The 14,166-nt window shown below is 43.9% G+C and overlaps 1 protein-coding gene across 3 annotated transcripts in view; it reads left to right on the forward strand.

The window, feature by feature from the left end:
- The first annotated feature begins 1,675 nt into the window (after positions 1-1,675).
- SPO11 (SPO11 initiator of meiotic double strand breaks) overlaps positions 1,676-14,166 on the forward strand; it is a 31,714-nt gene continuing 19,223 nt past the window's right edge. The window contains exons 1-6 of one of the 3 annotated variants that reach the window (XM_083146546.1): positions 1,676-1,757; positions 4,041-4,179; positions 8,996-9,109; positions 10,271-10,359; positions 11,167-11,233; positions 13,838-13,946. In XM_083146546.1, coding sequence (XP_083002672.1) covers positions 4,049-4,179; positions 8,996-9,109; positions 10,271-10,359; positions 11,167-11,233; positions 13,838-13,946 — 510 coding nt within the window. In that variant the 5' untranslated portion in view covers positions 1,676-1,757; positions 4,041-4,048. Of the gene's footprint in view, positions 1,758-3,472; positions 3,539-4,040; positions 4,180-8,995; positions 9,110-10,270; positions 10,360-11,166; positions 11,234-13,837; positions 13,947-14,166 lie in introns of those variants that run through there. The other 2 variants (XM_083146545.1, XM_083146547.1) reach the window with 2 other exon arrangements.

Below are 14,166 nucleotides of genomic sequence, written 5' to 3' on the forward strand. Positions count from 1 at the left end.
CAATGCGGACCCGGCATACTCAGGGGAAAGGACTGTCTCAGCCCTCTCCGCATGCGCAGTGAGCACCTTCTGGGCGCAAAGCTGCCTCCTGCCTGTGACTGCTCAGCGTGGGGTAAGGTGGCCAGCGCGTGTGGGGATCATCCTTGTTGGAGCCTCAGAAGCAAATTAAACCAGCACTGACACACTACACTGCAAGTAAGGTGGCTGCACTTATTTAATAATATTTTAAATCTTCTCACCATATCCTCTTCATTACATCGTATGCATACCCTCCAACATGGCTTGGCTCCCCCCCCCCCCTCCCCTTCTCCTGCATAAGTACATATATCTGAAAAAATGCCGAGCCAGTATACATTCGGAAAGGGGGCGTGACCACGCCCTTTTATCCGTGGTTACGCCCCCTTTCCGAATGTGTACCGATTTCTGCCCTAAAAATGTTGGAGGGAATGCACATGCTTCCTCCTTCACCCCAGAGTACTCACTGCCCACTTCCTGTTTCTGTGTCTCTGCCTAAGGCAGCTCCAGCCTGTCACTCAATGGCTTTCCCCGCCTCTCCCTAAGGCCGGGTTAACCCCTTTCATGCTGGGGTTCCTGGTGTCTCAGAATTGTGCAATTGGGTCTATTACACAATGCTGTTCCCATTTTCAGTCATCGCAACCTTTTTTGTATTCATGAATCCAGACTTTTGCATATAGGGCCTGATTCTGGATCACTTGCCGAAGCAAATTCTTTCCCTAATGGACAAAACCATGTACACTGCAGGGGGCAGATGTAACATGTGCAGAGAGAATTAGATTTGGATGAGGTTTTTACTTCAAACTGTTATCTATATTGCAGTGTAAGAATAAAGCAGCCAGTATTTATTCTGCACAGAAACAAAATAACTCTGACAAATTTAACTCTCTCTGCACTGGTTACAGGTACATCTGCCCCCCCCCCCCCCCCTGCAGTGCACATGGTTTTGTCTATTAGAGAGAGAATTTGCTTTTGTTAGTGAACCAGAATCATGCCTATAATGTATGGGTTTGTGAATGTTAGGGAAGGGGCTGTACTATACTGTTTAACTCAGTCATGCCTACCCTCCCGGAATTGCCGGGAGGCTCCCGAAAATCGGGTACCCCTCCCGGCCCCCCGGGAAGGTGGGCAATCCTCCCGCATTGGCAATGCAGCCCCTGCAACCCCCCTTCGTTCTGCCTGCAATACCGTTTTTTGCGGGTCCGCGGCGAGGGGCAGGGCTAAAATGACGTGAATCGCGTCATTTTAGTCCCTCCCCCAATCCGCGGACCCACGAATTGCGGTGTTTGCCTGCCATGGGGGCGGGGATTGATGACATCCGCCTCCCCCCGCCCCCTGCCATACTACCATCGGGTCTCCTCTCCGGGCTTCTCCCGGAGAGGGAAAAGCAAATGTCGGCAACTATGGTTTAACTGTTTTTACTTAATAATGAAGGTTTATAATACAATGACTTGGGGGAACGGTGTAGTGGTTACTAGAATAAAGAAGAGACCTTTTCCTCAGTCCATAATAAAATGTAGATTTTTATGATGGAGCATTTATGATTTAGTATATGAGTGCTTGAACATATCAAATTAAAGCTAATGAAATTTAAGTGTAAAATAACTGAAAATATTGGGGGGAGTCATTAGCGGATATGTGATATTTGTCTTTTTTTTGTAGGCCATGCATGCAGAACTGAGGAGTTTATGTACTCAGTGGGAATAAAGATAGATAAAATTGCTTCTCAATATGTACTACAGGTAAGTGGTTTTCTATGCTTTCAGTCTGCTAATGCTAAGAGCAGGTTACAGTATTGTGTTACCATAGGCACCAGGGGCGTAACTAACTATTTAGCGCCCCCCCGACGCACGTTTATTCGGCGCCCCCCCCCCCCACACACACACACACACCTAACCTGCCCCCCCCTTCTTACCCGCGGTCTGCGTCTCGCCCGGCTCTCTGTCAGGACCTTCCTGAGGTCACGGTCCCGGCCGGCTCCTGCTGCTACAATGAAAACGGACTCTTAGAAAATGGCTGCCCCTATGCTGCAGACAGAAAACCGTCTGCAGTATGGGGGCAGCCATTTTCTAATTGTCAGTTTTCATTGCAGCAGGAGCCGGCCGGGACCGTGACGGTCAGGCAGGTCCCGGCAGAGAGCCGGGCGAGACGCAGACCGTGGGTAACAATAGCCCCGAAGCCCCCCCGGCGGCGTCCCCAATTTCTCTGCGCCCCCCCGCCACCGCGGGGGCTGCGGAGCTATAGTTATGCCACTGATAGGCACCTAAGGCAGCGCTTAGCAAACCAGATATTAAAATCTTTGAAAAATATACAGTACCAGCCAATCAGTTCCAGACTGATATGTTAAAAGGTGTGTTTGTAAAATGACAGTTAGATGCTGGTTGGTTTGTGCTATGGGGTCTCTTTATTAAGTAGAGAAGTCAATAATTTTATCCAATCCCAGCATTTGGGATTGAAAAATGCCCAATCCCAGGATTCCCGGGTTTGGCCTTCCTAATTAAAAAAAAAGCTCCCTGGCCCCTCCAAAGCAGACATGCCACACATTTACTTATGTGCACAGCTGCAGGAGGCAGGGGTGTGCGGGGTGCCCCAGAAAGAGTTCATCCGGGTGCTGGGTTGATGGCGGAAGGGAGCATGCACGTCTAATTCAGAAATCCCGGGATTGGAAACTCCAATCTTCGGGATTGAAATCCCAACAATTTGGGAACCAAATCCCAGGATCCCACGATTCCCAGGATTGGCCACCCTAAAATGAAGCCTTAGATGGAGATAAAGTACAAGCCAAGCAGCTCCTGTCATTTTTTTCAAACAAAGGCTGTGCCATGACAATTAGGAGCTGATTGGCTAAAACTTTATCCATACTTCCCAAATGTCCCGCTTTCCACAGGAACGTCTTTTTTTTTTGGGGGGGGGGGGGGGGGGGGAGGCGTGCCCCCGTCCCTCCCGGAGTCAGCAGTTTCCTGCAGCATGCAGTTGGAAATATAATGAATAATCTGCGGTAACTGAACACTATATAAAAGCCTTTGAATGCCTCAAATAAGTATACCAAGCCATCCATATTGCCATATAAAATATTTATTTCTATTTTTTTTTATGATTATATGTATGCATATGTTTTATTGGTTATGAATTTTAACAAAAGTGTCTTTTTATTATATATGTATGATTAAAAGGGAAATATTCCAAAAGTATTGGTTTGTTGTAAATTGTCTGATTGAGCAGTGGTTCATTTCCATAGTGGAGTAAACCACTATAATTTTGGTATTCTGAATAAGGCCTCATAAGGTGAAGCCTCAGCCCAATCATTGTTGTTAGTTAAAAATTATTTTTGCCATGAGATTCAGACCAGTGCTTAGGCAATTGTTTGTTGTATGGTGTTTATCTTCTCATTGGAGAAGCAGGAAAAGGGCTCTTTGTCTTTTTGTCTGATTGTCAATAAAGTTTATACAAAAAAACTCACTACTGCAGCTGCAAGGGAGCTGAGGTGAGATTCCTCACACTCTGCAGGAATTTATAGGCTAAGGTACTTGGCTTGTTGAGTGAATATATTAATATGTGAACGGCCATGTGTGGAAACCCACCAGGGAGCGAAATGCGTCAGGATGCAGCCAATGCCGAGGACCATTCTTAGTCAAATTTGCAGTAGCCGCCTCCTGCTGCTCACCAGTAACAGATGAGGCAGGACCAGACATGGGTTAAGCCATATTTAACAACAAAAGCTCCCAAACACATAAATTATTTACATAGATAATGTAATAGTGTAATGCAGTTGTTTTCAAACTCGGTCCTCAGGACCCCACACCCTTCACGTTTTCCAGGTCACCTAACAGGTGCACTCATTACTGACAGACACATTTTCAAAGATCACAGGTGGAGCTAATTATGTCACTTGATTCTGTGAGGAGACCTGCAAAACATGCACTGTGTTGGGGTTCAGAGGACCGACTATGAGAACCTGTGGTGTAATGCATTGATAATGCAGCAATATAATAAGTGTCCTGCTTGTGGTCTAATCCAAATCACAGGTTTACATATGGCCTCTATGCAGAGTCCTGACTTTTTGCACTGTATAGAAAAACACAAGGCAACCTTGCTGAAGACCTTGCAGAAAATGGAAGATCAAAGGTCTGGAGCACAAGGCATTATACAGGAACCTGTTAGCAGGTAAGATAAACTGTATGCCGTCATTAGATCTACATTGTCTAGGCCTGGGGTAGCCAACTCCAGTCTTCGAGAGCTATTAACAGTTCATGTTTTCCAGATCTCCTCACAGAATCACAAGTGAAGTAATTGGCTCCACCTGTGGATCTTTTAAAATGTGTCAGTGAGTAATGAGTGCACCTGTGCAGCAGCTAGGTTGTCTGGAAAATGTGAACTGTTGGTAGCTCTCGAGGACCGTAGTTGGCTACCACTGGTCTTGGTCGACAGTCACAAGGTCAACCACTATTGGTCGACGGGGTGAAAAGGTCGACAGGGTCAAAGGGTCAACAGAAAAAGGTGGACAGGGTCAAAAGGTCAACATTCTAAAGGTTGACATGAAAAAGGTCGATATGAGTTTTTGTTACAAAATTTTGAGCCGACATGTGCCAACAGGCGGTATTTCATACACTACCATACACTACAGCATGGAGGGAGTATATAATAGTGTGCCCTAAGTATGGCAAGCGTAGCGAGCCATGTGAGGGGATGCGGTACACTTAGAAGGTGTCCATACCGATCTATGTCAACATAGACACCCCAAAAAACATGAAAAACATGTTGACCTTTTGAATGTCGACCTTTTGGCCATGTCAACCTTTTAACTGTCGACCTATTGACCCTGTCAACCTTTTCACTGTTGGCCTTTTCACTGTCGACAAATAGTGGTCGACCATATGACTGTATATCTAGACATTGTAGATCTAATATACCATAACCAAGAGAAACTTGTCACATTGGCCCTTATTCTGATCGGTGCGGCCCGATCAGAATATGCGGCCGCAACCGTGCAGGCGAATCCCCGCCTTCCATACGGATCGCCACCTGCCGTCTGTATGCGGATATGTGGCGATCCGCATGAAATTGGACGGGGATACGCCTCCTCCGTCTTGGGAGCAGCCCCTGCATTAGATGGTCGCCGAACATCGAATGCAGGGCCGCACGCTCCACCAGGTCCCGCAACACAAGACCACACGGACACTTGTCCGTGTGAAATCATGTATGGGGCGGGCAGCTGACATCCGGCGATGTCAGATGCCCGCCCCATACCCACGCGTCACGGCCTCATTACCATGCATACGCCCCGCGTTTGCATGGGAACGCCCATGAAACGCGGGGCGTATGCATAGGGTAATGAGGCTAAGTAGCCCCTCACGCCCCTCTACGCCCCCTGTGCGGCGTATAAAGAATCCGTGCGGCGAAATCGCCTGCACATGCGCAGAGTGACCTCTGCACATGCGCAGACGATCAACATCGGCGGTCCGTCCGCATGCGGGAATTTCCGCACCGATCAGAATAAGGGCCATTGAGAAGAATCATCTGGGCACAATGCTCTATTTAGCATGTAATCAGGGCCCTAATATTCAGTACAGGCTTCCCCTGTAATATCTCCAGGTGAGTCAGGAACATGTAGCTAACAGTCGCCCTCACTCATGGTTTAAAATTAATCCGATAAATGTATTTTGAAAACAAAAATGTGACAGTATAATGCCCCTTTCCCACTGCAGCTAAAAAAAGGTAAATTGCCGATTTTCAGCGCAATTTACCGTTTTAAGGCTGCAGTGGGAAAGTGCCAGAGTTGAAATACCGTTTAAAGCTAAATGGTATTTCAACCCGTTTTTAAGTCCTACACGTTAAAATAACGTTTAAGAGGCAGTGGGAATGCCTCTTAAACGTTATTTAGCCTCCAGGCAGTCCCAGTGCCTGATGAGACCTAGTAGTTCTCACTTTGTGCATGTGTAATGAGTGCACGTGCATAATAAAGAGCCGCTCATTACATATGCACATATGTAATGAGTGGCTCATTATTATGCACGTGCACTCACTACATATGCGCAAAGTGAGAACTACTAGTTCTCATCAGGCACTGGGATTGCCTGTACCCTGCATGGACCCCCGCTGCCTCCCCACTGCCCTGCATCCCCGTGCAGGTAAGTACAAGGGGAGGGGAGGTGGGGGCACAGGGCAGGTACGGGGGGTTAGGCACTCTTTACACTTGGGGGGGGGGGGGGGGGGGGATTAGGCTCTTTTTACACTGGGGGGGGGGGGTTAGGCACTCTACATTTTACTGCAATGGGAATGGTACTTAAATGGTATTTAAAACGGTAATCTGCTGCAGTGGGAATGCTAATACCATTTTAAATACCATTTAAGATTACCAGTACTTTAAACTGGTCTGCAGTGGGAAAGCAGCATAACTGAGCAGGTGGGTGCACCAGTCTCAGTGGATTGCACTGTAGAAATGTTTTTCCACCATGCATATTGTCAAAGGTGCAGTCTCCGAATAGTAAATCACTTGTTATAAAATAGACAATAAAGTGTATTCCACTGAACTTTCAGTGTTTGGATCCCAGGGGCGAAATGTAATAGGTTGCGATTTTTGGACGAGTTCCAAACTCGCCAGAAATCGCACCTTTAAAAATCGCGTTTTTTGCCGCGAATTCGCATATGCCCATCATGGGGGTTTTCCCGGACCATCATTGGCTGGTAGGCGGGGCTAAGTCCCGGTCTGGGGGCGGAGCCCCAGATGTAAACAGAACACCGGACCGTGGGAAGAATGCTGCTGGGCACCCGGAGAAGCGCTGAAGACGTCCGGTGAGTATGAATTCTCTCCACAGGCACCCCAGTGGATTCTACTGGACAAGGGGAACGATCCTTCGTGGCAACATAGGTGAGTATTGGATGTATGGGCTCCGAATGTAATAAAGTTTTACTGTCAGTGTGTTTGTGTACTTTTTTAACTATTTGTACTACTGTGGGACTACAAGTCCCAGCGGGCCCTTTATAGCCCCACATGCTGGGACTTGTGGTTCTCCAAGTCCCTGCATGTGGTGCAGGCTTGCTGGGACTCATAGTTCCACAGCAATATACAATAGGATTTCAGCTATTTTTTACACCAATCATCAGCTCGATGCCCATAGCCCAGGGGCATCGAGGACAGCCCCGGGCTTCAGCATGGGCTGGTAAGTTCTGGAGGGGGGGGACCCCTTCTTTGGGGGGGTCCCCACTCCCCCAGGACCCCTGCCCATGCTGACCGGTTAGAGGGCTGAATGCTTTGGCCGGGGGGACTTGTATAAAAAGTCTCCCCCCGGCTGTGGCATTACCCTGCTGGCTGGTTGGGCCCGGTGCTGGTTCTTGAAATACGGGGGACCCCTAGTCATTTTGTCCCCCGTATTTTGGGAACCAGGACCGGCCCTTGAGCCTGGTGCTGGTTTTATAAAATGCACGGAACCCCGACTTGTTTGTTCCTGTGATTTTATGAAACCAGGACCGGCTCTTTCAGCCCGGGGCTAGTTATGCTCTGGAGGGGGGACCCCACACCGTTTTTTTCCCGTATTTTTTTTTAAACATTTTTTTGGACAGAACTATGCACAGATCACAATGATCTGTGCATGGTTCTGGCAAATTCGCCAGCCAGAATCTGGTCTATTTTTTTTGCGATTTTTGGTAACCTTTACCAAAAATCGCACCCTATTACATGTGCGAGTTAGATGCTTTCCAATGAGAAAACATCTGGATGCGAATATAAAATATGCGATTTTCGGGAAATGCCCGAAAACGGCATATTTTGCGGGAAAAAACGCAAAAAAAAAAATCACCACCCATTACATTTCGCCCCAGGAGTCCACATCGGGTTCTGCACAATTCTAATTGACTTCTATTTTATTGCCGAATTTTGGGGTTAGTAAACCTTTCCCCTAAATTTTGACATACCTTGGAGAATATTGGACTACTACCTCACTATGCTTTACTGCCCCTACTGGTCCCCAGTGATTATCCGCATAAGCTATTTCCAGCATATACTGTTTCTCGCAAGAAAACTTCTGCTGTTTTTTTTTTAAAAACAATATCTAAGAAGGAAAATCTTTAGTGTGAAATTGCTTTGTATTGCTCTGCTTCCAATGCCCCTGATGAAGTCAAGCTGTTGACGAAACGCGTTGGACGTTTATCACCATTTGGAAGACTCCAGAATAAATGTTTTACGAATACCTTTTGGACTATTGTATTGTTGGTTCAACAAACTTGTCATATATGTAAATGAATGGGCGCACTCTGAAACTCCTTCCCCTATATATATATATATATATATATATATATATATATATATATATATATATTATCTGATTGAGACTTTGCCTCACATACTGGAAGAGAATTTCGGGACACCACCACCATCTTATTCTTTGGGATGCATACCATCAGCCTGTGAGTCTATCACTCAATTGGGAAGACAGTAACACCACAACACAGCGGCAAAAAATCCCAGCATGGTTTATGGATACCCACTACTACGATCTCCAGTAAAAAACTAAGGAGGACAGGTCGACTCAGAAATATATGCAAGCGGGAGACCACAATAAGTATATTGCTCAGTCCAATTTTTTTATTTTAATCTTTATATTTGCTCATTGTTTAATTTTATTTATTCAAAATAATATTGGTCAATAACCACTGAGATTTTCTTAGGTGTATAATAAATATTGTCATATTTTGTGATACCCAATTGATCGTTTTTTAACAGGCAAATTGTTATCAATTTAATTCTAATATTTAGCGCTCCACTCCCCCTCTTTTTTCTTGTTGATATATTTTTAAGAAACTGACTATTCCTTGGTGTGAGCTGCTTGAATCTCATATACCCTATTTTTGGCGTCTACTTTTTACCAATTGGTAAATACCCTTTTTCCATTATACAGATATACCTCACAATGTTCGACCCGCTGAAATTGTGCATTCGGCTCTGATAACGTTCTGATGTACAATATTTTGTATACAATCTTAGTCCTCAGGTTCTTGCTGCAATTGAGAAGATTGTGCAGGAGGTGTTGGATAGCCTGGGTAGAAATGAAGCCCCCGTCCTCACTGTGGAAAACAGAACAAAGTGGACCAACATAGAGTAAGTGTGTTTTATTTACAGCTAAAAAGCTTCTCTGAAAATCACTTTTTATGTGTAGCTGCCAATGATAATTAAAAATATCAGCATTAATGATCATTTCTCTATAACATGGGAACGCCACCTGGCAAGAACATTCATGTATATTTATAAAACCGATTACACAGACTTGAACAATGACTGGACAGTGACCGATGCTTTTTAAAAATAAGAAATTACATATTTAATTATTGTTCCCCAGAAAGAAGCTTGTACTTGTCCAGCACCCACTATAACCTGGCACAGGACAGGCCTAGGAAATGTTCTTCTTTTTGTTTGTCAAACAGAGGCTAGTTAGGACAGACAAATGTTTTATTGTGTTATAAGTGGAACACAATAAGGATAATCATTCATTTCAGTTTAGTCTTGTTTAGTCTACTTTGGTAGCACATGCGTTCCATATACCGGATCTAATGTCCCTGTATTATTACTGAGCCCCCATTTATATACTTAGATTTCTCTTATATTAAAGTATTTTGTGTGTGGATTGAGTCTTGCTCCTATTTACACAATGTAATATATATATATATGTCAGTTATATGTTCTGATTAATAATAAACTAAATACTGTAGAATGGATTGATTCAACATAAGTGATAACATGCTACCTGTTGGACAGATATAATTTCTGAACCAGCCACACAGTGCATTACCTTTGAAAAAGTTGTATATAATTACAATGCCCGCATTGAGGATTCAACACTTTTAAACTATGAACAGCGGTGATATACTGTAGTGTAACACCATATGCTTGGACATGTGCCTAATATTTTAGTAGTTAGATATCATCTAGTGTCCTATGACTTCAGTCCAATGAGAAAAACCTGTGTATGTGCGTATGTGTCCCAGATTATGTGGGTCATTTTATCTATATCTTCTTAACCCTTGTTTTAACAAATATATATGAGATCCTATAACAGACAATCCATTCCGTGCTATATTTTACTTTCTGTTTGTTTTAGCATTGTATTCTCTAGGAATTGATGATTCCTGTTAGTAGCTGCTCCTTGGACTAACTACCCTGACGCGTGCTTCATTTTCAAATTTACTAATCATTTCTTGCACCCTGTATTACTAATGTGCTGGATCTGCGATGGGCATTTAATTGAATTTCACTTTCTTCCAGATTTAACAATGTGGTAGGATTGCAGATGGTGAAAAACTGCAGTACCCGAAAAATAAGGAGTGATTGCCCTAAATCTGCACAGCGGTTTGGTAAGAGCATAAAAAAAACTACCCCCATTCTCTCGCACCATTGCCACAGAGCAGATGGACATTTACAAACTGCCCATTTAATGCATTAGGTAGATAGAAGAAGATAGAATCCCTTTATTCGTCTCACAATGGAGAAATTTCAGTGTTACAGCAAGGTTCAAGTACAAGAGTAGTAGCAAGAGTAGTAGCATAATAATAAGAACACACATAATAAGATAAGATCCAAACAATATAACTCAAGAATCTAGGAACATGCAGGTGCATGGATGCCCAAGTCAGCATGTGCAGATGTTGTGGTCAGTTTCACATTTTACAGATATGCGGGAAGAAGATTATTTTTTTGTTATGGGTGGGTTTTTTATCTTTTAGGATTTTTTTTTTTAAACAATGAGGTAAAAGCTTAGATGTTTAGGTGAATTTGTTAGAGTTATAAGTTTTATGCAATGCTTCTTATGGATAATGCACAGTGCTGCATGGGACGGAGAGTAGGATGATGAATATGTCTTTCTGTCTATTCAGAGTTAAACCATGCAAATACTGTACACCAGATGTTAGAAGCCTCAATCATATTCATAATCATACTCAACTTTCCATGACCTTCAGATGGTCCATCCAATATTCTATTTCTTCAGCTAATTATCATAAGCAAACTAATATAGAAAGTTGAGAAACTACAAATGTCTCAGTTGGGTTCCGGGATACATTTTGTTATGCAGAGGATGTATCATATTATAAGACCTTTTGACATAACATTATTATATGGAGTGCATTAATGATTTATTTCTAAAACCCAACTTCCACCCTCAGCCCTGACAATGAAGATCCTGTCTGTAATCTACAAGCTGGTGCTGACTGATTCATACGCCACCAAGAGGTAAGTGTTTGTATAGAGCAGTCTTGGTGGGGGCTTGTGCTCCCATGCTGTTATACGCTCGCAATGCATTGTCCTATTGTCTATTGGTCGTTCTGTACAACACTGAAACAACCAGATCTGTGACAGCTGAAGAAGAAACAATTATAGGGCTTTGAATATTGATAGTCAGGAACAAGAATTGCATTGAATTTAACCCATTTATTGTGGGCAGTTGCCTAACTTTCTTGGCTAAAATGGAGAACGTGATTGCAGTTTTATGGGGCCAACTGAGCAAGAATGTCTCAGTTTAGTTTACCATATTAGCACATGTGTGAATAACTTAAAGGTGACCATACACGGTAGGATTCTCGCATGCGGTTTGAACTTTTTTATTTTAAATCACATCTAGTTTAAAATGGCCCCATGTTTATTTTGCCTTGTGATACATGCTTCTATGTAGTCCATTTTGCAAAGCAAAATAGTATGCGCTGGCAGGTATTTTTGTACTACATTGCATCGTGTCTAGTTAAAATTGCACCCTGTGTAGGGAATCCCATGCGATATGTACATTAAATATTTAAATTACATATTGTAGTCTAGTCCAAATCTTATGTAGTCCTCCAAATCTTATGCAGTCCAATAGCACAGTGTATATAGTTCAAATTGCATAGCACTGAAGTGCAAATTGCCTAGCACACATTGTATAGCTCAAATCGCACCAGCACACATCTCACATGTGTAGACACCATTAGACAAAATTGGGGGGTGAGACTGACTATCAGAAAATTATGGATAACTCTAAAAGTCGAATCCTTGTGAACTAGGGTGGCCAATCCCGGGATCGGGATTGGCGGGATCCCGGGATTTGGCCCCCAAAAGGCCGGGATTTCAATCCCGGGATTGGAGTTTCCAATCCCGGGATTTCGGGATTAGACTGCGCATGCGCAGTCTAACGCCGAGCAGCGTCTGAGCACCCGCTGAGACGCTGCCCGGCTTCTCCCAGCACCCGGCAGAACATACTGCGCAGCGTGACCTCTCAGCGTGACAAGATCAGAGGTCACGCTGCGCAGGCAGGTCACGTCATGCCCGGCAGTATGAAGAAGCCACGCCACTCGCCCACCCGCCCAACTAGCCAGCCAGCAGCAGCAACATTAACCACCCGGCAACCCATCCACCCACCCGGCAACCCAGCTGCACCTGAATGTAAGTAAATGCGGGGCAGTCAGGGTGTTTTTCTATTAGGAAGGCCAATCCCGGAATCCCGGGATTGAGCATTTTTCAATCCTGAATCCCGGGATTGAAAAAATACCCCGGGATTGGCTTCCCTATTGTGAACTCAAAGCAATATGACAGGTGTTGAACTTCTAAGACCATCTCACTCTCACATGCAGGGGGGTTTCCAAGTACCTGGAACTCCCCCTATTTTCCCTGCCTGCTGATCCTTCAGCGCAATTACTTTTTTTAAAGAGGGAACGGAGCAGGGGCCAACCGCAGTCACAGTTCGGCATAACGGCTAGTTCCTTCCTTCTATAAAGAGCAGAGGCCACTGGTGCTGCCTGTAGGAGGAGGATTAGTAAGGCATTACTGAGTTGCACTGGCCGGGTGAGGCAGCAAAAGTCTTGGGAGGGAGAGACACTGTAGGTACAGTATATGTTGTATGCCATGGTGCTGGGGGGGGGGGGAGTTGTGTCTATAACACTAAATCTTGCTGGCTATGACTTTATTTTATTTATTTTGTCAGCTGTCTGCATGTATTCTGTATGTGTGTCGGTGTGTGTGTATGTATACTATGTGTGTGTTTGTAATACATTATGTGTTGTCTGTGTATGTATACCAGGTGTCTGTGTGTGCGTGTATGTATTCTGTGTGTGTGTTGGCTGTGTGTACTGTATGTATAATATGTGTGCATGTTTCAGCTGTGTGTATGTATATTTATTTATTACCAGTTTCTTATATACTGTAGCGCACACATATTCCGCAGCACTTTACAGAGAATATTTGAACATTCACATCAGTCCCTGCCCAAGTGGAGCTTACAATCTATATTCACTACCACATGTACACACACACACACAGACATTCTAGGGTTAATTTTTTTGGGGGGGGAGCCAATTAACCTACCAGTATATTTTTGGATTGTGGGAGGAAACCGGAGTACCCGGAGGAAACCCATGCAAGTACGGGGAGAATATACAAACTCCGCACAGTTAGGGCCATGATGGGTATTAAACCCATGACCCCAGTGCTGTGAGGCAGTAATGCTAACCATTACACCATCCGTACTGCCCCATATACAGATATGTATGTATGTGTGTATGTATACTACTGGAAAGGTAGCCAAGTGCCCCAGACCTCTGTGTGTGTGTGTGTGTGTGTGTGTGATATATGTATATATGTATATATATATATATATATATATATATATATATATATATATATATGGACCTCCACCCTTCTACCTCAGGATCTGGAAAGTCGGTATTGGTGTGTGAGTTGTTTTTGGAACAGTAAGTTGAAGTTTTGTCTAGGTGTCAAAAAACCTTGCATTGGCCCTGCACAGAGTCATGTGGAAAAACAAAAGTAAGGGGTCATATATTGATAATAATTACTTATCTTTTGCCACAGGGATATTTATTATGAAAATGTTCAGCTTTACGGGAGTCAAAATGTAGTGGACAGCATTGTCACGGATATTTCCTGTATGCTAAAGATCCCAAGGGGAAGGTTACACATTGTAAGTTCTCATTTAGAATTACTATGTATAAGATACAGTATACTAATAAAATGTATATGAACTACATTCTGAAGCACAAACCGACAAACAGGCTAATTTTTCTGCCACTGGAAGGTCCCAACTACAATTTATTTGCATATGTCTGCCACAAGGAGGAAGCGTTAGGATAAAACATAGGAAATATGGGCATATTAATGAGAATGCCTGCACACTGCACAGT

The sequence above is a fragment of the Crinia signifera genome, chromosome 6, assembly GCF_055691185.1.
Source record: "Crinia signifera chromosome 6, ASM5569118v1, whole genome shotgun sequence".
Lineage (NCBI taxonomy): Eukaryota > Metazoa > Chordata > Amphibia > Anura > Myobatrachidae > Crinia > Crinia signifera.